Genomic DNA, 23,947 nt, shown 5'->3' with positions numbered 1-23,947 from the left:
GAGCAGCTTTAGCTGAATGAGGTTGGGAATAGCCTAAGACCTGCCCTTTGGATGATCTTGCTAGAACCGCTGAATGAAAACATTGATTTTATCCCTCTCAATGTTCTGTAACATGGGGGACCTATCTTTTCCTGAATCATTATCTTGAATGAAAAGAGCAGGTTAGAATAATGAAGAGCAAAGTCAAGAATGGAGAACAAGGAAAATAGATCTCTTTAAAGAGAACTGGGTAGGATTTGTCATAGAAAGTGGAAAAATAAAGCTTATGTTGGGGGTCTTCTTTTCCTTCAGAAGCTAATGGAGACCCAGAACTGAAGATGTTGGAAAATGAAACTGATAGAGGAAAATAGGAGATTTAGAGCAGCGATGGTGAATCCATGATACATGTGGCACCCCATGTTATTTTTTATGGATCTCTGGACCCTCTGGAAGTTGTACAAGAATAGGGCATGTTTTCCCACTCTTTTTGTCAGGCGCAAGGCCATGCAGGAGCATCCGCCAAAGTTTCCACGTCTTATGTGATGCAGAGCTGCCTTGGGTAGGCATTTTGAAAAATAATTACAATTATGTGTTTATTTATTAATAATAAATGTAAATAATTTGTGGAGGCCATGCAAGAATGGGGTATTTTTGTGCATGGTCTCTGTACCCTCCAAAAATCACATGAGAGCAGGGCATGCTTTAGTGAGGTTTTCAGAAGCTGCAGAAAAGCATTTTCCGTAGCTGCTTCAAGAACGAAGGGCGTGTATGATCCAGAACAGCCTCAGCTGGGCTATAAGGGCTTGTCAATAGAAAAAGAAGATTGCTTGAAGGTAAGCATTGCATAGCAGACCCTGAGGAGTGCTGGACCACAAAGGCAATTGCACTATTTCTGTAGGTTAGTATGACTTGGAGAATGGCACAAGATGCCCTTTTTGAGTGGCAGCAGTGGTTCTAGGGCTGAAGTCAAGGCCTGGGCATTTATTTCAGGTCCAGCCTTAGCACTGCTACTGAGTGCCATGCTTCAAGGTAACCTAGATGGGCAAGGAGGGAGATAGATAATTGTTTCTCTTTTGCTTGGGAGAAGCGATATGCCAGAATCCTCCCATTCCCCTCTATCCAGCCAGAGCTGAAGAAGCTCATTGGATGAGAAGTGAAATGTCTTTAAAGAAAAATAAGGAAGTCCAGTTGCCTCATGAAAAAGCATCCTTTTGCCAACAGGATCCATATGCCAACAGTTACATTAGGCATTTTCTGAATTTTTGATATGCTGAGCCCAAAAGTTCACCATTACTGATTTAGAGTAAAAAAAAAAAGAGGAAGTGATTCAGTGAGAGCCCAGAGACTAAGAACTAATCATTCAAAAAACTAATTCTGAGGACTAATAAAAGTAGTAGTAGTTTTAACCGTTCAGTCATGTCCAACTCTTGGCAACTTTATAGGCAAATACTTTTCATGCTATTCTGTCAGGCACAGCTTCTTTCAATTGTTGAATGTCTATCTTTGTAATAATTAATAAATTACTGATGATTCAGAAGACTAATTGTTAACTTTCTGCCAGGTCAAGGAAAAGAGAATATGCAGTGGCCATTTCACATAAGCCCAGCTGATTTTGCAGCCGATTCCAACAATTATTTTTGTTCTTAAATATATATTTCATTTTTATTTTTCTTACACTTTTTTCTTTAATTGTAAGAAAGGGTTACAAAGCGTGCCTGGCTGAGGAATTCTGGGAGTTGAAGTCCACAAGTCATAAAAGGGCCCAGTTTGAAGATCCCTGGACTAGAGACATAGTATATTATGCTTGACTACACTAGCTCATGCATTTAAAAGACTCCACATCTTTTAACTTAGTTAAATTCCCCTGGGAAAGCAGCCTAAAATAATATTTTAGAACTATTTTCTCAATAAATAATCCTCTCAGTGAACTAACTTATGCCAGTATGATTTTTTTTTTTTTTTTGTAAGTCTTTCTTGGAGAACATCTCATTCTCCTTATTTCAGGTGACATCAAACCATTAACAATCTATAGATTAAACCAGTAAGAAGCAAAAGCTGAAACATTGCTTCTTCGGCAGGGAGCAGTTATCCTTGGTGTAACCAGCTGAAGGTATCATTATGAGACCAGAGGTTTGATCAGAATAGTCTAGTAGCTTTAATCTTTACACGTCTTTCTGCAATGCTCCATGGTGACAAGCTACAGAACAGCAGAGTTGAGCTGATGTCTAACCATGACTAGTGTACAAAAGTCAAACTTAATCCAGATCTTTATATCAATTACTATTTATTAATTATAATCAGATCAGCTTTGGGCCATGCATTTTTTCAAGAGAGAGGTAATCACTTTCTCTGATTCGGCACGTTCAGACTGGTAAGACAGAAAATATGATCGACATTTTGTTTTGACTGAGTGGAAAAACAAACAGTATGAAGAATTTGCTAATTTTATAAATCTGAATTGCCAACATCACCACAGAGCTTCAGGTATCTGGTAAGGACAGGAAGCATTTAGGAAAGCTTGAAGGGAGGCGCATGGTGTCCCACTGCTTATTATTTTGGGGTGTGAGATACAGATCTCCTTCCCAGAAATAAAAAGAATATAAATAAATATCCAATTAAGGTTCCAACAGATGTTCTTCCCATGTCAGTTAATACAGAATAACAGTCTATAATACAGTGCTTTCCAAACCTAAGTAAATTACCCAAAATTGGGTAAAAGTGGTTTTATTTTAGATAGCAATACATGAGCCCATTACCCAATCACAGTAGGAACATTTACATTGACTTAAAAGTGTTGTTACCTACATTAGATAAAAACGGCTTTCTATTAAACAATTATAGGTAATGAAGGAAAAAGTTTGAGAAGCACTAACGTCTAGATTTCAGGAACAAGAAATTGTGAGATACAACTGGCAAAAGAATTCATAGAAGCCTTTCTCACTAGCATACCAAATTTCAAATGTGCATTACTATTACTATCAAGAGCACCATGTATGTATTTATTATAACAGCAGCTGGGGCCAATTAATTTTTTCAAAAGTTCGCAAATGTCATCCTGTGTAGATTTTAAACCAGTCTTTTTAATGTGTACTAATCCAAAAACAGAGGTTTCATTTTACTACCCTCAACAAAGTATTTAATAGTTGTTTTCCTCTTAAATTCTTTTAGCCACTTCATAAGGGTTGGCAGATATTCTGCCCTATATATCATAGTAATTAAGTAAAGCTAAATAGTTACATATTATAGAAAGGCAAAGGACCAGATAGAAATCAGGCTAATTTCTCACATAAACTATAACTATTTTTGCCTACTGTCCGTATAATCAACTGCCCCTTCAAGAGCAATTTTCATTTTATGAAGGCCAATGTTTAATGTTTCTTCTCTACTTTGGATGAAGAATACTTTGAGATACTAGTCTATGGAGATTCTCAATCATCCATAATTGAAGAAGTTCTTGGATGAGAAGCAAAATATTTTCAAGGAAAAAAACCAAGAAAGTCCAGTTGCCTTTTGGAGAAGCATATTTGGGACTTTGGAATTAAAGTACATATATAGAGGTCAGATCTTCAAAAGATAATGAAATCCCAACTATAGAAAATACAAAACAGAGTATGGCAGAGACAGGCTAGATTAGATTCAAGATTCCAGATACAGTCATATCAATCCAGAATAAATTAGCTCAGAAATTGCTATAAATTTATTCCCATTAAATGCAATGGAGAGACAATTTAAATGAAAAACACAGGAAGAGCACCTTTACATTTACTCTTCCTGCTCTCCTGAGCCATTTCTAGTCAGGCCTTAGGATTTATTGGCATGCTGACTTTGGAATGCCTTAATTTGAATTTAGGATTGCTCGGTCTAGGTGCTTCCAGGTAAACAATTTTATACATTACCAATCCTATGCTGGTAGAAAGAAGATGGAAAAATGGCAGAGAACCATATGATGATTACAAATGTAAGGCAATGTCTGGAAATATACTCTCTAAAATTCTGTGAAGGAGCAGAGGTTTTGTATGTTAAACGTCTCAACCCTTAAATTGGGATCAAAATTCAGTTAAAATTAAAACATTTAAATCAGACTGATCTCAATGGGATGTTATGCATGCATAGAAGCATCAGGTTCATATTTGGATTGAAACATCTTTCTAGGAAATATGCTTTATTGTATGGGCAATGAGGTCATTGCCCATACAAGTACAAGATGGAAATGATTTATTTTTCTATCAAGAAAGTAGTAATAGTATTGTGTAATCCTTAATATACTTTTGAGATGACCACTTTTTTGAGCAACTGAGACCAAGTCCAAAATAAAAGACTAAGAAATCCTTCATGGGAATATATTACAATACTTGCACTTCATTTGAAATGTCAGTAGTTTACTTAACTAGCAATATGCAACACCCAATGAAACATAAAGAGCACAAATACAATTGTCTAAGAGTGACACAAAACTGTTCTTTGTATGACAAATTTAGGAATGAATTCCATTTTTTTTCATCTGTGTTTCCTTACTTGTTCTATCATGCTTCCTCTTTTGTTTACTTTTTAAGCCTCCACCCACAAATATCATGTAATCTCTCTAGTGAAGTCAGAATGCCTTAAAAATATATTCGATTTGTAAATCTGAGGGATAGCTTAAGCTGAAAACTCTGGAAAATATGTTTTCAGTTCTTATTAGGAATTGTGAACACTGAATTATTCAAGCATCTTTAACTGCAGCCTAACTATCCATGTGATTAAATACATTAGCTTCCCCACATTTCCTATAAGCGTAGATGGAAATAATTTTGTATATTTTGCAGCTTAATCAAAACGTTTTGACTAGACAAGCCAGACAGAAAAGTGCCTGGAATCTGTCTCAGTATTCAAACTGCCTGAAACTGAATGACCTGAGCATGCAAAATCTTTAACTGGCATTTTACAATAGAAATGAGCATACAGTCACTGGAGAAGAAGCAGGGCTTGAATGTTTTAACATGTTCAACCCTCTAAGGCTTCCTGCTCTTGAGGTTCAGCCAAGATAGCGTCTCTGTTCAAACCTCTTGTTTGCCATTAAGACTGAGGAAACCTCCTCTTAACTTCCTTTCCTCAGGAAGCAAGTTGATGGAATCAAGGGAGTAATTTTGGTTTGGGGCTTTTTTTTTCCCTCCCTCTTTTCCTATAAGCGTCTGGGCATATGTGCTCACCTCACAAACAACACTACAAAAGGCATGAGGGGAAGGAGGAAGAGAAAGAGGGAGAGACAAAGCCAACAGGTTGATCTGGATTACATCAACAGTCACACCCTCCTGACTTTATGAACATAGAACAGGTGTTTGTAATTCATTAGCTAAACTGAGCTCAGCAGAGACAGGAATTAATCTACATTGCTGTTCCACAACCTGCTGCTTCTCTCTCGGTAGCTGACCTAGTGCTTCCTTGCTCTCCCTCATCGTAAGGATGACAAGTCATTCTGGGAACTTCAGTGCCGGCTCCCTTACTTCTCCCAAAGCCTCCTATAGCTGGAGAAGAGAATGTTCTCCTTCGCATTCTCCTCATTCTTCAAGGGATGGGGCCTGCAGCAGCCCTACCATGGGAGAAGCCAGTAAAAAAAGCTTCAGTTCCTCCAGCCTCACAGGACATGGCTACAATTATACATACCCCAAAGTGTCTTTCAACAGAGATCTTTTGACACCGCTCCACCTGGATGTTGATCCAGCTCTCCAAGAAATAAAGACCAAGGAGAAAGAAGATCTCAAGATGCTCAATGACCAATTTGCTGCCTTAATTGGGAAGGTAAGATGAAGTTGCTCCTTATCTTGAGCAGAGAATAGCCTTGTAATGATGTACCATGAGGAAATGGGAGGCTAACTCAACTGACAGATTAGAGCATCATAAGAAGATGATGGTAGACATGATGCTGACAATGATGGTATTTCTATAAATATCAAGTTGTATTTCTATAAACAAGTTACTGTTTAATTTTCTACTTCAGCCAAATTGTCAGTGGCCAGATTTAATTTAGACCAAAAAAATACCAACTTTATATTTTCCAGATAATAGTACATGGACTGCTTCTTAGCAACAGATTCATATTCCTTCAGATATTCCTCGGGTAATTATCTGGGTTTTGATGGGAAACCACCTCTGTAGGTAAATGGAAGCAAGGAAAGGGAGATTAGCCTTTCATTCATTGAAATTTCAAATGTGGTTGCCAGCTCAGAGAACTGAAAGCATATGCAGTACTCTCAAAATATTAAATGATGTTGTGACAATAAGCATACTCTTGCGAGTATGTATATTTTTAAACTATTATGCACATGTATAGTATAGAAGACGTACAATGAAATTACATGTTTACAATCAAATTTGAACTGAAATATTCAACATGCAGAGAAGAAAAAAATATTGTCATTGGCTTTAATTTTCACTACTGACACTTGTATATCATTTATACCATTATGTTTTCACACAGCACAATAGCAATGAACAGCTCATTTTCTGGAGCATCCTCTGGGTAGTAACAAATTGAGGCTTTCCATTCATTGAGTAATTACTGTCTGAGCACAATATCAATTTAACATGTTTTATTTTACCAGCTAAGCTGTCATGACTTCCCCAATGAATTCTGGGAAATGTAGTTTGTTGAAAATGCTAATACTACAGCAATACAATTCTGATACTAGCCCATAAGAATGCAGCTTCTATGGATTCAGCTAAACATTATTTTGAAAGTGTTAGGGCAGATATTTGTCATGTTACTGGGAATGAACTGGTTTTCTTTCACATTTCTAATTATGTGTACCACAGCTGGCCTTGTTTTGGACATTGCTGGATTTAATTTTATACTATTTGAAAATAGCAGGGGTGCTACTTATATTTAAATCCTGGTGTAGCATCATTCCATTAAACATCCCTATATGAAAGTTAAATGGATTTCCTTATTATAAACTGCTGATGTGGAAGATGCAGAATATGCAGAATAACATTATAGCCGATTATGGAAAGACTCCAAATAAATAAGGTGATTTACTGTAATAATAGCATTCTAGAATATGCCACAGCAGATTGGGATGAGCTGTCATGTTCCCAAAGCCATCCCTAACTGAAAATTTCTCATATCTAATACATCACATAGTTTTAGCAAAGTTTATTCCTAAATGCTGTAGTTTTCTACAAGGAGGGAACTATATTCGAGGCAGAAACAAGGGAGACCATTAAAAATATGCCTATAGTCCAAAATTCTCTATTTTTATTTTTCGGAAGTTTATATTCTGCAATTTTGCAAAAATCAATAAAAAATGAAAAATATAATCATAAAAATAAACAATGGATTGCAGTAGTAGTAAAAGCAGTAGTAAAATAATTCCACTGAAAAGAGGATCCCTATTCATAAAAGCAAACTGATGGTATTTAAGGCAAGGAGAACAGAATGCTTTAATGTGACGGCAGCAGGAAGTAGCAGAAGCATCCACAAACAATATAACAGCCATCTCTGGGGAAATCCTATTGTCCATGTCAAAAGATGGCAACAACTGGAGAAGGCCCTTCAATGAAATCACTCTTAATGGACAGATTTAGGTAGGAGAAATGGGTCTTCCAGATGTCAAAAATGTGGGCTGAGTAGAGCTTTAGAAGCCTTTAAACAAACAAACAAACAAAAAATCGGCAGGAATTGACTTTTTAAAAGACCTTACTTGTCTTTCATCTCATTCCCTATAATACTGGTATACAAAATGTAGTTTTTCTGGGGGGGGCTAAAGTAGGCAAGGCTGATATGTTCAATGTTTGGAATGATCATATGTGCATGTTTTTATTTTTTGGTATTGGGATGTTAAGAGTCAAAATGTTTGCCTTCTCTTTTGCGCAAGCTTAAGGACCCATTTTAAAATCTCCCCAACTGCCCATCCCATTCCGGGTCTTGGCCGTACCCACTGTACAAATCTTAGGGTGACTCTTGAGATGTAATAAGTGCAATGGCTATAAAGTTTGGTCATTGATGGGAATGGTTTTACTACTCAGGAAGCAGCCATTCTTCCTAAAGCAGCAAGGTTATATCTCTGCTATATTTAAAAAGAAAAAAAATGACTTATTGGTAACATTTGAAGGCAGAGATGTAATGTTATGAGAAGATTCATGCCAGGGTTGACCTTGTTCCTTACAGATTCCAGTGTCTAAAAATGAAACTGATGAAAGAGAAGTATATCAGTAAGAATATAACAGGGCCTCATCTGGCTTGCAAAGACTTATTTGAAAACACCTATTTTGTTCATCAGATAATTGAGTCTATCATCCAAAACCCCTTTAAAGTTTTACAGAATTATGAAACTTTAGAAATTTAAAAAAGGAAGCTGCAAGGAGCTTAGGGTTTTTTTCTTTCTCTCTCTCTCTCTCTCTCTCTTTCTTACCAGAAAGGTGTTTATGTATTGAACCCATAGTGAAGGTGGAAGATTGTTTTCAAAGAAAAATAGTTTTGGCAGGTTACTGCAAAGCCCTCCTGCTCTGCAAACAGATGTTAATCTGAAGTATTGCTTCTGGGGATGCCAATCTTCCAAACTCACACATACAATATGTATATTCACACACATTTCAGAATGATATATCTGCATTTTAATGTTAAGAAGCTCCATTTATTTCTCAGTTACAATACTATTCTTGTGTTTAAAAGATACACACAGATAAATAAGCAGACATGACCTCCAGTGCCTTAAAATGAGATCTGATGTTGAGTTTTTGAGCTTTGGAAATGCTAAGAAGCATTTAAGAAACCGGCCTTTACATATTTTAAGTACATTCTTTGCCTGAATGAAAAACACATTAGGAGCCAATGTGTTATCGCAGTACAATGTGGAATTTAATGCTTTCTATGGAAAATTAATGTTTTCTCAGTGGTGACACATAATGATGAATGATTTCCCTTAAAAAACAATTTAACCACTACTACAAATATTGCCTTGAATTTAAAGTCACAAAGGAATGTATGGTTTAGAGTATTTCCCCCCATTTATAAAGGACAGAAGGGACATCTGGCCATCCGCCTCTACTACCTTCCCCCCAAATCCTCTGAAGCACATGTTGTTTGTTTAACTGATATACCAGTATTCCTCAATAGAAATGTCTGTATGGAAATTGGTCATTATGAGTAAAAAAAAACCCACTTTCTTTAAAAAAAATTGGTCTGTTAATAGAGGACTGGGCTTAAATCTAGAAGTCAGGTGATGTAATATGAAGCCAAGGACTGGGATGACGGCTAATTTAAATCTTGTATCTTTCCAGCAGCCATAGGAATGGGTGATGTGATATAATTGTGCTTATCATTCTTCTAGTCATTCTAGCTCTCTGACTAAAATAGCGGTCCCCAAACTTTTGGGCACAAAGGACCAGTTCCAAAGAGAAATTTCTTTTCCTGCGGACCAGAGAGGGTGTTGTTTTGCATGGTGCTTGCGTACCACAGATGGGACTTTGCTTGTTTGTGTGACCCAGTTGCTGGCATGCTGTGAACCAGTGCCGGTCCATGGACCGGGGGTTGGGGACCCTTGCTCTAGAAGTCAAATCTCATAATTTCTTGTGCAATATGTATTGAATGGAAATAAAAGAAATCAACAGGATACTGATATAGTATGTAGCCATTTCTATCATTGCAGAAGTGTTTTTATTTTACTTGTAATCAGATATCCCAGTGATCATATCTGTGATCAGTCCATCTTTGCTACAGTTTCTACATGTAATAAATGAATGTCTGAACCAAGTAGCAAAGAGTGAGATTGGAAATGGTAATGATCATATGGCAGTGACAGGGTAGTCTTGTCCAACTTCAGTTCTCTATGTTAAAGTAACTGATCACAATCGATCTTTAATATGGTTGTAACATGGAGTGATATAATCATAAATCATTTTGCAAATTTAAAAATACCATAGAACCTATTTGCAACGTTTCCAAAGAATGCCACAATGCTATGGATTGCTTTGGATTTTGAGCACTGTTTGCCATCAAAATGTGTCTCTGCTATAGTCAATGTCATCCTGGGCTTCGCACTTAAGCCATCTCTACATATATTGAAAAGCTTTTTTCTTCTCCAATTGGATACCAGTATCAACCCGTAGGCCACTTTAAAATCCCATTAATTATTTTAAGGATTTTTCTTGCTTTCTGTGTGGAATCCTGGATGCAATCCTACTTTCCTTGAGTCACATAATAAAGATTGAGGTTATGTTCAGTCCTGATTTCTCAATGTTAATTGGACCCCAAATGGAAGTTCTAGAAAAGATTATTCTCCAAAACACTGGAGTATATGGGTAATAGCTTATGGCTTAGTGATCTGTCATTGAGCATAATGTTGTATTTGCTGATCAGTGGCCTCTTTATAACCTAAGTTCAACCTTTTAAATAAACACCAGTAATGTTTTCATGGCTGGATATGGACTATTATACCCAAGCCATAAGGCTAACAATTAGCTATACTGCAAGTCTGGGCAAGAATTACTTTAACAATGCTTTCTGATAAGGTTCTTACTTTGCCACCACACTACCTCATTGCAAGGAATTTTGTAGACTACAATTTGTAACTGTCCTTGTTTTCTCGGTGCTACTTCTTTTTTTTATTAAAAAAAAGAGAGAAAACCCCGCATCCTTTAAGGAGAGAAGAGTTGTACATAACTTTCTAACTAGAAGAATAAGTGGATATCTGGAAGTATACTGCTCAGACACTAAATTCAGTTGGAGCTATACATTTTTAAGACATCTGCTTCTCTTATTCTTTACCCATATACCTGAAGCTCTTGAAAGTATCTCAAATTCTTCTAAATTATGGTCCTTCAAGTGCATGGCTTTTGGCATTGCCAATCAAAATGCAGTGCATAAGCATACAATTTTGCCTTTGCAGATTTTATTCCAAAGAGAAAATCTATCTTTTACAAATGCCAGTGTAAACAGATGCTTCAGAAGGGACTGCATCTCATAAAGATGGGAAGAAATTTGCTTAGAACAGAGTGATAGTGGGAGACTTCAATTACCCAAGTATCTGCTGAAAAAACAACAAAGAATGGGAGTCCCTCGGACTTCTAAATGCTATCTATCTATCTATCTATCTATCTATCTATCTATCTATCTATCTATCTATCTATCTATCTAAAGCATCTATAAATGTTGTCAGTAAGCCAGTGCAGTTTTACAATAGATGCCTCATCTCGAAGCCTCCTTTGGGAAATGTTATTGAATAGTGCTTTTTCCTATGGTTCTACAAAGCTAATTGCCCAACACGGTAATATTCTTGTTCAAAGCTTCCAGGTTGTGTATAGTAAAGGATACAGGAAGGAACATCAAAAATATCTCCATAGGTCCAAACAAACATAAAGTGTGAACTAATAGTAGTAATTATGCTTAGGAAGAGGAGACCAAAGGAAGGGGCTGACTCCTTTGTCACAGATAAAGGGAAGCAGATGCTCTTTAAAGTGATAATACCCTAAACATGGGTTAGCAAGCTCATTATCATGGCAGTTTGGACTAAAGCCATTAATCTAAGTGGATAAGCTATATCCAAGGAATATGAAGTATAATGCATTTGCACTGAAATTTATAGAAGACACCATACAATATTATTTCCAGATTCTCAATTTCACAAAGATAACTAAATCAAGAATTTCCACTGGAAGAATATGGAAAAGATACTACTAGACTCTTTCTGGTTTTTTGCCACTATAGAGTAATATGGCTCTCCTTCTACAAATGCCAGTGTAAATAAATGCTTCAGAAGGGACTGCATCTCATAAAGATGGAAGAAATGTGCTTACAAGAGCAGAGTGATAGTGGGAGACTTCAATTACCCAAATATCTGATGGAAAAATAACAATGGGGATCCCTCAGACTTCTAATCTCTGTCTGACAATTGTAATTTTCAGATGATGAAACAAAGAGATCAGTTATCTTGGACTCGATCTTAATCCACAGACAGGAACTGGTTAATGAAAGAAAATGTTAGGCACCTTGAGGTAAAGTGACTATGTCATGTTGAAGATAATTCGACAAAGGAAAGTTGAAAGATATATTACTTGAACTTCAGATAGACACAACTGAATGATAGGCAAATTATGAGGATTATACCTCTACTTGATAACCTAAAGAGTAAGGAAGATGGGAGGAAGATTTTGAAAAATAAAATATTGAATCTATTATCACAAATCATCTGTGAGAAAAAAAATGAGGGGGAAACTTTAAGAGGATTATAGAAATGTATATCAAAAATACTGACAAACTGAGAAGAGAAAAGGAGATTTGTAGGAAATGGCAGCACACTGATAAGTAAGAAAGAATATAAACTGATAACTAAACCCTGTAAAGATGGAGTTGTAGTAGTAATGGTTCCATTGTACTTGGCTTTGGCTGAGCTGCATCTGGAATATCTTGTCCAGCTCACTTTTTTGAGGGGACAAGACCAAGAGCTGGCGGTGTTTAGTCTGCAAAGGAGAAAGAGCAGACAGTATAAGCATCTACAAATAACTGCTGTTTAAGGTTCAGACCTGTCTTATGATGAACGTAAGACTAGAACGTAAGACTTATTTTCAATGAGTTGAAAATTAAGAGATTTATGCCAGAGATTAAGAGCTATTTCTAATGGATAGGTGCAGTTAACAAAGGAACAGTCTGCTTGGAACAGCAGGGTACTCTCCTTTTTGGTGGGTTTCAGACAGGTGCTTGATAGAGATGGATTACTTAGTAGATTTCTGCATTGGGCAAGGAAGTAGAGAGTTATAAAACCTCATACATTTGCTAATTCCATGATTCTTTACTCAAAGATTCTACTTAATCTAATTTACAGCAATGCGTGCTTATGTAGTTTTAACAAAAAAAGGCTATAATGTGATAGTGACAGAAGATCTCTTCAAAAGAGATCCAGGAATATAACACTGGCTTTCTATATTTCTATTTGATCTTGCCACCAATTCCTCTCTGCACTATCCCCTCATTGTCACGTACATGAAAGTGACTTCTGTGAGAGCTGGGCTTTCTTTCATTTGCAGTGAGGTTGGAAATCACAAAAAAAAAAAAAAAAAAAACCTGCTCTCTCTAGTTGTTTCTTCATTTTATCAAACAAGTGTGAGTCAGAGAAAATTCTACCTCTCCCAAAACCCTCCAGCAGTTGTGAAAAGCTTGGAAGGAGACAAGTCTTTCTGCCTTTACATGAAATCTTTGACAACATAATCGACTGTGAGAGCAATCCTTGTTATTTTTTATTTTGGGCATGTGACTACAATCTTCATATCTCTATTGTGACATTTGTAGAGGAGAGTCTCTTTAAAAAAAAAAAAGCAAACACAAAAATCCAAACTTTGGCACAAACCCTAAGTAAGGTGTTGGATGGTTTAAATGGAAAACCCAAAAGATGCTGGGCAGCTATTTTAGCTTTTCTTCCTTATTAGATTATCTGTGATCAGATGAAAGGATAACAATAAGAATCCATGGTAATGAAATACAATGTCATCTGGACAAAGAATATCTGTGAGAATCAGTTGGGCTGTGCCATTACATAAAGTTCATTGTAGATGCTTGTCCTTTATGACATGAAGAAATTTATATTGACATATCTTTTTCCTTTGTTCAATAATCACACAGTTTATATTTTGGAGTCTGTTAGCTATGATCCTATAGCTTATTAGTAAGAAATATTTATTTATGATCCATTCTTTTCTCTGAAAAGTTGAGATTTATGGAATGAACATTTTTTTTGTTTTCCTTTTACCTACACTTTACCTACACTTTGTTCCTTGACATCATTTGGATCAAGACATTATTAGCTACTTATAAACTCAGTACAGGTAGTCCTTGTTTAGCAACAATTCACAAGTATGACGATTATCAAACAGTAACTTTAGGACCAAATCTGACATTTCTTCACAAATCTGTAAAACAAAGGAAACCTGAAGTAAGATCATAAATACAGTTGTGGTTTAACCTAATGATTACTTCACTTAATGACTGGGTTGCCAGTCCTAATTGTGGTAGCTAAACAAGGACTACCTGTACATTTTAACCATATTCAACTATAACATCCAACTGCATTGGGATGTGAGGCATAGTTTAGCTGTGACCACAATTATCAGATATTTCTGATAAAATGATAGAATAATACTCATGTCACTATATGGTTGGTAGCCACAAATGACTGGCTGTTGCCAGCAAATGTTTTCCCCTTTAATGTTTATTTTTGGTTTTCTGTATCTTTTCTAATCTCTAATTCTCTAAGTAGGAATAGTTAAGGAAAATAACATTTTTTTAAAGTGATAAGAGATTGATTCTTTATCATATTTCTGACATCTCCCACCTCCCTACTGCATGATATTTCCACATGTATATTTCAAGTCTGAAAGCTGTAAAAAACTTCCTACAGAGATGTTTCAAGAGATATGATGAAACTCCTCACCAAGAAGATGATACTTAAGGTTTCTGTGTAGGCTTTTGAGGTAGTATCTTCCACAAGGGTGGAAATTATTTTGTCATCTGTGCCAAAGAATCAATCCTCCCACTGTTAGAAAAATATTCCCTCATTCACTGAAGTCATTTGCTCAAAAACAAACTATTTACCCTCCTGAGTAAAATGCTCCTCTCCTTGCATCTATTGAAACCATTGCATTTGAAGAGTTGTAGAAGTATGTTCTGTCTGCAGTTACTGAAGCGAGATGCTCAAATCAATCATTAGTAGACAAATGGAAGTAAATAGTAATGTATATTACCCCAATTTAGTGCCCTCCAGATAGTTCATCTCCTGTAACACTCAGTTAACATAGTTTGAACCTCAAATACTTTGGCTGTGTCCTAGTCAAAGGATCATGAAAACTGAAATTCAACAAATGTGAATGACATTTTGGTTAGGAAAGGCTTTGTTAAAGGATCTGTCCTTCATTTTTAGAATTGACATTATTGAGTCCAGCTTCATGAAAATCAGGAAGAAAAGTGATGGATCAGATCTTGATGATCCTGATACTCAAAATGATGGAGAATATAAAGGTCATATCTATTAATCCCATCTTGATTCTAACCATCTCAACCAAATACCATGGTGACAAACTAGACAGCTGGTTATTTATTGAGTTATATATTTCAAACACTTAATATAGGTATAAAAACACCATTTTCTGCAGGTAAGGTTTTAGCATTCAAGGGTTGTGTGAAATTTCCATTTATATTTATCTTAAAGGAATTATTCTGGCAATACCTGTCTGTTTAAATGACTCCACAGTTATCATTGTTTTAAAAGCTTGGAACTGTTGCTTTTTTTAATTTAAAGCTTTAATGAAGTTACAAAACACCTAATTAGAATCAGAAAGTTATCATCTCTGTTTTGTCTCTCCCATTGTTATCTGTCTTAATTTCAACAATGAATCTTTCTTGAGGAACAGGGATGATAGCATATTATTTATTTTCTTAGCCCAGCTAGAGATGATTTGCTTCAGTTTATTTATCTACTTTCTCTGTTAGCTCCTTTTCAAGTATATCAAATCAGTCATCTGATCTCTGGATTACTACATGGATCATCAGTTGTTGAGGAATGCATTATCTCTGGGGGACTTCTGTGAAAATAAGCATCATAGTTCCCCCCCCCTTTTTTTTTAAAGCTGTGTTTTACCCTGCTGCAGATAGTAATTTATAATAGCAGATACTATAATATGACATATTTTCACCTTAGTGGCAGTATCAGAACAAGAGGCATAATCTTAAGAGTATCACTGCCAAGACAAGTTTCTGCCCCATGGAAATTACCATTGTCCAGCAGAAGAGATGTGGGTGCAGAGTGATAAGACAATACAGACAGGCGAACAAAGGGATACTGAACAACTACTAGATATTAAGCATTTTTTTAAAAAAGCCAGTGAAAGAGCAAATTGAAGTATGAACTAATTTTATCCACATACTAACTATTGAATCAACATCTTCATAATGATCACCTGATTTTTGCACTTTCTTTAGCTCTGCCGCCAGGTTTCAGATTATCAAGCCTTCAATTTCTTAAGTTTCTACAGTGTGTTTCTAGAAGCAGGACATTTTCAAGCTCTATTTCATGTTTTCTGAATTATGCTGATAATCAGAGCGCTATAGTTAAGAGCAAGGATAATGCCAACATTTGCAGAGAATGGGGATGCATCAAGAGTTGTTTCATGCTAGCCGGTAGGATTTAACAACTATAATGTCATGTCATCTTCCTCCACAAAAGTAGAATGTAATAATGTGTTTTTCATCCACATCATTTGTCTGATGCTCTGTTTAAAAAAGTGGGGGGGAGACGATGTGTTGAAAGGGAGCTATATGGATGGGTAGGGTTAAGTTGGGGAAATCAAAGGGGTGGATATAAATAAATGCTCTTGAGATGTAACAGCAGTTGCATAATTGTGGTATAGCAGTAGCCTACAAGCAGGAACTCTTCAGAGGAATGTAATCATGATGTTATGAGAAATCAACATTCAGGGCTCTCTCATAAAGTCTTTATGTGGTGACATAGTACTTACTTTGTAAACAAGTAAGAAGGCTAAAAAAAGACTACCTGTATACACACACACACACACACACACACACACACACACACATACACACACACAAACCCAAAACAAAAATAGGTGGTTGTTTCATGAGAATAGATTAAACCTCTGGGGAAGGGTGGAGAGAGAAAGATCCTTGATTACACCAATTGTGTCAGTTCTGATCTACAAGTAAGCGTGGATTGGATTGTCCTGTAAACCTGCAACCTAGGTACACTTACTTGTGCATTTGTTTTCTCTTTTCCTGTCTTTTTCCAATTCCTTTCTTACAAGTGTGCTGAGCAAGTAGAATATATTAAGAAAATATGCCATATTGATGCTCATGCCATCATAAAGTGACAATTCAGTGGACTCCTTAAGTGAGAGATGTTGTTCTGTAGTTTCACAATTGCTTGCAAGTTTAAACTGATGTACTTGTAAAGGGAAAGATGTTCGTGAATCAAACTCACTATCTAGAGATCACATGGGAACAAATGTGCAGTTTTCTTGGTCCCAGTCCTGGCCTTCTTTTCAGATACTTCTAAAATTTCCCCTCTTGTCTACAACCCTGCTATTTCTTTGTCTGTACTAATTAAAATCTGAAGTTGCTTAGCCTCCCAAGTCAAATAAAATTGGCCAGGTGCTACCCTTTGCTGAGAATGTCCCATAAAGTAGCCTAAAAATGACCCACCAAGCAACCAAGGTGTAACATCTTAGATTCATATTATCCACCTTATGAGATAAGGATGCTTCTTGAAGTCAATCAGAAGTACTTTATCTTCTCTATCTATCAAGCTGCTTTTTAAAGACTTTTATTATAGTAGCCATTGGCCTTGTAAAGTTTGGGATATTTTTTTTTAAATGGTTGTTAGCACATTGTTATGTGAACTGAAGTAATGTCTGACCCACATAAAATAATTATGTACAAAACGGGGTATTTAGTTTGCAGAGAAACCCATCTATCAAAGAATGTTGCTTTTAGAATGTTGATACTGAAATAAATTGTGGGAATTGATTTGTGTTCTGTCATAATAATTATGTTCGATTGGGAGCTGCCTAGAGGTGGCTGAAAGATGGGCAGTTATATAAATGTTTCTAAATAAATAAATAACATTCAGATGTAATGCTATGGGGAAAGCAGTGGCTGCTTTATCCATAAGCTAGATAAAAATTTAACATGCATATTTGAGATGCTACTCTACTTATCCAAAAGGAAGATAATCTTGAAGATGGTTCCCCAAAGGAAGAATAAACAGGAAAACAGTTATTATCACAGCAAAAAAAAAAAAAAATCCCATGTAATGCCCTGCTTTCCCATATCAACAAATGATGATTGCCAAAAGCTGAAACTAGAAGGATCTGCAAGGGGTTTGGTAGTGGAAAGATGATGAAAGTAATGTCCTGTAATGGTACAAAAGCTCTGCCCTTTTTGTGCATGCGCACCTATGAAAGGAGCAGGACTTTTATTGCCTAATGCTGCCGCATTTCATTTTGATTAATGTATCTGATATTGCAGATGCCTCTGGCCAAAACTAATCCTGAAGATTCTGCCCCCCACCCCCACCCCCCGCAATCTTGTCCAATATATGTGTACATATGACTCACATGTTTATGTGGGTGTGTGAATAAATGGATATATAGATCTAGCAGAAACCACACACATCAGAAAGGGCTAGGCCAGGTCAGAAATATAAATGCATATTAATTTAATTAATAAATATCAATTAAAAATATTTGCTTGTAAAAGGAAGTACTCTATTTTCCATATTAACTGATCCCCATCTGCACATACCAACCATTCTCTTTCATAAACTAAAAAAACTTTCCTTCCTTCTAGCAGGGATAACAAAAAAGAAGGGAAAGAATTGTCTAGACATTATGTAAAGAGTTAAATTCTGGGCAAACAACCCCTCCCAAGCAGTAGCCACCTTCAAAGGCATGTAGGCTTTTTAGCTGATTGCAATCAGGTTGTACCCCCTGTCCAATTTTCCTTGACCTTACCAGCCAGTGTAAGGCAACATCATTCCTACTTATTCACAGATAATTTTGGAGAGAGAGCAAAATATCCTTTTAACATGGCAATGTTTATGTTACGGCAGCAGCTGAATGAAGAAAATTCTTATAGTCTTCTTTACCTATTAATAATCCACAGGTCCAAAGTCTGGAACAGCACAACCAAGTTCTGGTTACAAGATGGAACTTTTTGAAAGAACAAGACAATTCCCTTTCTGATTTAGACATCAAACTCCTCTATGACCGGTACATGAACAAACTGAATCTCGAAATGCGATCTATTGATGCGGAAAAAGAACAGCTGGACTCAGAACTTGATGAAGTGCATTCTTCTATGGATTCTTTCAGAAGCAAGTGAGTCTCTTCTCTCTTTTTCTTTTCGTCCTTCACAGGTTTGGTGAGCATACCTATAAAATCTTTCCATTTTTCTACGCACTTTAATAATTGCATTCCTACATACTTTATAAACAAAATTATGCCAGAAGGCCTCTGTGGTGAAGGTTTTGTTATCATGCAATGCAAAGTTACTAGTGATCTTGAAATAGTATTTTTTTTCCCCTGGTGGACTTTTTGTGGCCATAGCCATCATATAACCCTCTCCAATTATGTCTTTTTCTTTACTCCTGAAAAAAATGAAGTTGATTGCTCAACCAAGGGGGTCAGAAGAAGCTTTGCTTCTAATCCAGCATTGTTAGTGCTATGAGTATCAGAGTGAGCTTTCCCCTAATGCCAAAATGGACTTCCTTGATTTCTCATTCATTAGACCTGTGAACAGATTCTAAGAAAAGATCAAGTTACACACAGTCACATTATGGGGCCTGTATGAAAGGTTATTCCCTTTTGAGACACAGACCAACCCCATAATTTTAGAGTTTGGTTGATGAATAATGTTTTTAACCTCATAGTGGTTTGATGGATAAGTAGATATTGTACACTGGTTGAAAAGCCAATGCATGAAGTTCAATCAAAAAGAAAAGAAATGTGAGAAGCAAGGAGATAAACGTGTAATTATGTATAAATTTAATATGCCCTTCTCCAGTGTCTCACTTCTCAACCTTTCTTTCCTACATTCTTCTAATGACAACCTCCTACTTAAGTTCAGGATTATAGCATGGTTATTCCCCCCCCCCCATCGTTCTTTTTTCTATTACCAAATCCAAACCTAAAAATGTTTTAAGAAGTACTACTTTACTGAATGATCTCCCTTATTTTTTTTCTTTTGTATTCCTATATAACAAGGATTCCCAAACAGGGGTGCTCATATCCCCTGGGGGTGTGAGATGATATTCCAGGGGGTGTGGAAACTTGTGTATATGCATAATTTGTTGCTGTCATTTCGAACTTTTGTAAGGGGTACAAGAATATATCAGAAGCGTTCTAGAGGTGTGGGGCATAGAAAAGGTTGGGAACCACTGCTATATAAGCTGCAAGCAATGCCTCTCTTCAACTTTCTCTGTTTAATATTTTTATTACACATAGCATTTATGTCTGTTTTATAAATAATAGTAATGTGCATAACCATAAATAGCCTCTTTAAAAAGATACACGAATGCAGTTTGCAGCCATATGAATCATTAGCCTAATTCACCAAAAAGTGTTCTCAAGATGAACCTGGATAAAAAGATTGCCAGAAAGATTAGTGGATAAAATTGAGGATAGAAAGCAGAAGGGTATATTTTGTCTAAAAAAAAAACAACCAAAAACAAAATAAAGCTAATTTGATGATCAAGATTATTTATTCAGTGTTAATTTAACAAATATTGAATGTAATTTTATTATAAAGCTGAAACTAGAATAGGTTAATTCTTAGCCCAACATTTTACATTCAGATTTATTTTCTTTTTTTAATAGCAGAAATATATCCAGTTTACCACGGACCATATTCTTCACATTAGCTGTTCCCCTGGATTAAAAATTAAAATATTTACCTAGTACAGACACAACTATGATGCCCAATTAATATCTATGGGTTTTAGGAGGGGATTAACATCATTTTACATTTCAAAATGTACATTCCTTTGTTTTGACTTGGCTTGATTTGACTTGAGTTGCTTAAGAATAGTGTATTTTTTCCTAGCATTTACTTAGATCAGATTCCCATCTTATTTTGTTTGAGAAAATAAGTATTCCTTAAAGTTAGCCTTTAAGATAACTGCAGTTCTTCAGGTGATTTTGTAGGTATTCTACCCTTCATGCTGTCATTTTTATCAAAAGAAAGTATGAGGAAAATTTAGGAAAGTTACCAATGGAAGCATCTGAGAATTAAGTACAGTAAGAGATTTCATAATGAACACCTTGAAAAGGGACATGCAATTGTCCAGCCCCCACCTTTTTCCCAACCCAGTTTTTGTGGCTGATTTGGTTAAGGAATGGATGATGGTTAAGGAATGATTCCCTACCCTAAGTCTCAGAAGCCATTTGAAAGCAGTCTGGCATTGGAGACTTCAAAAGGTTTATTTCTTCCGTTCTTCTTTTTCTTCCCTTTTATGTTCCTTCACGTCTTACCCCATGGTCTCTTATAATGGCACTGCACGCTTCAACACTGGATGCAACTAGTTGGCCATATTTGAAAGGGCTGCTCTGTCAACCAGTGGAAAAATATAATGGTATACATTGCATTGGTCTTATTGATGGTCTTTATGCTGCCTTGGTCACGAGGCTGGGGAGTGGGACTGCCTTTGCTGTTTAATGTGGGATGGGTAAAGGAAAGTGATAGCAATCCACCAATATTTCCCCTCCCACAGAGTGTCACCTACTAGTGGGAGAAACAAGAATCAACTGTTCTTAATGTGGGATGAGATGGGGATGGGCAAGAGTAGGTAGATATTTATAGTGACTGGTTTAGCAGTCTGTCAAGATGGCCATCAAATAGGTTGCAGGAGAAGGGAGGGGAGGAGAGGAGGGGAGGGGAGGAGAGGAGATTCTATGATATTTTGTGCAAGTCATTTCTCTGAAAAGAAAAATACTTAAAACCTATACATATTTTTACTTTCTAACAAAAGTGCCATCTGGAAAATTCCCATAATTTTGACCCAGTATTTTATTATGAGGAACCTGCCTAAGAGCAATGTGCCAAACTACAATCTGAGATCTCTGGATAGATATCTTCTAATGTTTTTAGCCACCAGACAAGTTAATAGGCTTTCATATTACACTGTTGGGTGTAATAGGCTTTTATATTACACTGTTGGGTGGGGGACAAACTGCAGGCAAAAAAAGCCAGCAGGGACAGCATGTTTATCTGTGAAACGTCTTTGTTTCATTATGTTGCTGCTGTTGTTTTTTTAAAAAATAAAAATAAAAATCTAGAAGATAGTTAAATGTTTCCTTGTTAATGCTAGACATTTTGCAGCTGGTTCTTAGGCTTGCTTTGATTCGATTTGAATAACAGAATTTTACAGTAGGATAAGAAGTATCAAGTTAAGACTAACCATTCTTCTATATGTATTAACTATTTTCTTCCTGTGTTAGGATTACCTATTAATGGTTACAGCTCAGTTATCCTGAATAATTTTGCTTTTGCATTTATCATATCCATTAGATTTGTTTATTTTGAAGCACATTAAAGGTTGCTCTTTCTTTTTTATAAAGGACACAGAGCCAGCCTTGAAGAAAAATCAGTGTACATGAGATGCAATTCTGTGCATCTCATGTTGTCATGTCACACGTTACCATATTTCCCTCCCCAATTGCCTATCCTTCTGCTACCAATATTGGGACTTGGGAGGGAACCTTCTATTTCCATTAAGTCTTTGATTCCAGACTCCTCTGAAACCAGTTTTGTTCAGAAACTCGTAGCAGATTGGCACACTTTGTTTGGAGAGCTCAGGTATCTGTAATATCCTCTCTCTAGGTGGGCTGGGTCAGTAAGAAGTATCAGTTCATTTGCAAAGAAGAGGGAAAGAGGAATCTGGCGGGCTATATTGATGAGGCAGGTTGTAATTAAGCCTAACAGCCTGGCTACAAATCAAACATTCCAGCCAAAGGGCAGAAAAACCAGAAGAACCAACCTTTCTGCCATTATCCTTTTAATGGGACTTATGAAATAGGTAGCTCCCAGGGTGGGGAGAAGGTTCTGTCACCACCTGTTTTGTCTTTGGAAGAACGGCCTATTCCTGAAGCCTCTGGGTGTTTCTGTTGCTGATTCCTTTTCATTTATAGCTGCTGCAAACATGTCATCTTTGCTGCTGGCTCAGGGTCTTCAGGGTTTAGCTTGGGAATCCAACTTCTGAGGCTGGGACTTGGCACACTGAGAACCTGCCTTTGTATACACTCAGGCCTCAAGATAGGAGGACCTACAATAACTGATAGCATAAAGCAGGGGTATTCAAATTCGGCCCTTTTATGACTGGTGGACTTCAACTCCCAGAATTCCTCAGCCAGCATGCCTGGCTGAGGAATTCTGGGAGTTGAAATCCACAAGTCATAAAAGGGCCAAGTTTGAAGACCCCTGGCATAAAGTTTCTGTACATCTGGTACAAATAATGGGAGCCTCATTTTGACTAAGCAGCTAGGTAGTATTTTGTGTTTTTTAATGCACATATCTGGGACTCCTGGTAGCAAAGTGTTTAGAATGCAGTATTGCAGACTAACACTGCCCACAGCCTGGAGTTCAACCCTGATGGGGCTCAAGGTTGACTCAGCCTTCCATCCTTCCGAGGTTGGGAAAATGAGGACCAAGATCATTGGGGGCAATATGCTGACTCTGTAAACTTCTCAGAGACGGTTGTAAATCATCTAAGTCTAAATGCTATTGCTATTGTTAGTATTTTACACTCATTGCATTTCTAGATCTGTCCATCCCTAGTTCAATTTCCTATTTCAGATCTGAAACCAGGTAAGGCTATCTGTGACTCCAACCTTATTCAGACGTTGCCGTTCATTGTGAATAAGTAATAGTGCAGAGATATGTAGATGTAGAAGCTTGGCAGCTCAGCTCCCCACTCTATAAATCAATGCAAACATTTTTAAAATGCCATTTTTAAAAGATCATAATGTTAGAAAAATAATCTGCCTCATGTAGTAAAACTGGGTTTTCCAGCTAATAGGGAACAGAAGAAAAATGGTCTTAAGTATCCATAAAAAGTGAATGAACACAGTATGACGACAGCTATATATTAAATGTATATTCTGCCCAATTCCTAGTAACTCTAGGTGGTTGTGGACTATAACCAGTGTGTAAGCATTAAAGGAAGATTCACGGTAGATAAACATATGCTTTGAAGGTAGAGCTTCCAGATTCAGTCCCAGGGAACTCCAGGTAGAACTGGAAGAGATGTTTTACCTGAAAGAATAGACATGGGACTTCCGGTTTGCATTGCAGTGAAATGGGACGCAGGAAGGCAGGGCTCTGCCTTCCGCGCCTGATTTCGCCCTGCTGGGGGGCCTAAAAAGGGCCTATAATTGCCCTGAAGAGGCGATGTAGAGGAGGGATGCCTTGTTGATTACAGAGAGATGGTGATCTTTC

At 36.7% G+C, this 23,947-nt stretch overlaps 1 protein-coding gene across 1 annotated transcript in view; it reads left to right on the top strand.

Moving 5' to 3' along the window:
• Positions 1 to 5,193: 5,193 nt before the first annotated feature.
• LOC120302950 (neurofilament medium polypeptide-like) overlaps positions 5,194 to 23,947 on the top strand; it is a 39,777-nt gene continuing 21,023 nt past the window's right edge. The window contains exons 1-2 of the mRNA XM_039331981.1: positions 5,194 to 5,757; positions 18,620 to 18,834. Coding sequence (XP_039187915.1) covers positions 5,422 to 5,757; positions 18,620 to 18,834 — 551 coding nt within the window. The 5' untranslated portion in view covers positions 5,194 to 5,421. The remainder of the gene's footprint in view (positions 5,758 to 18,619; positions 18,835 to 23,947) is intronic.

The sequence above is a fragment of the Crotalus tigris genome, unplaced genomic scaffold, assembly GCF_016545835.1.
Source record: "Crotalus tigris isolate CLP2741 ecotype Arizona unplaced genomic scaffold, ASM1654583v1 scf7180000024441.2113493, whole genome shotgun sequence".
In the NCBI taxonomy this organism is placed as follows: Eukaryota; Metazoa; Chordata; class Lepidosauria; order Squamata; family Viperidae; genus Crotalus; species Crotalus tigris.
The sequence above is the reverse complement of the archived record's forward strand: the minus strand, read 5'-3'. Positions and strand labels throughout refer to the sequence as shown.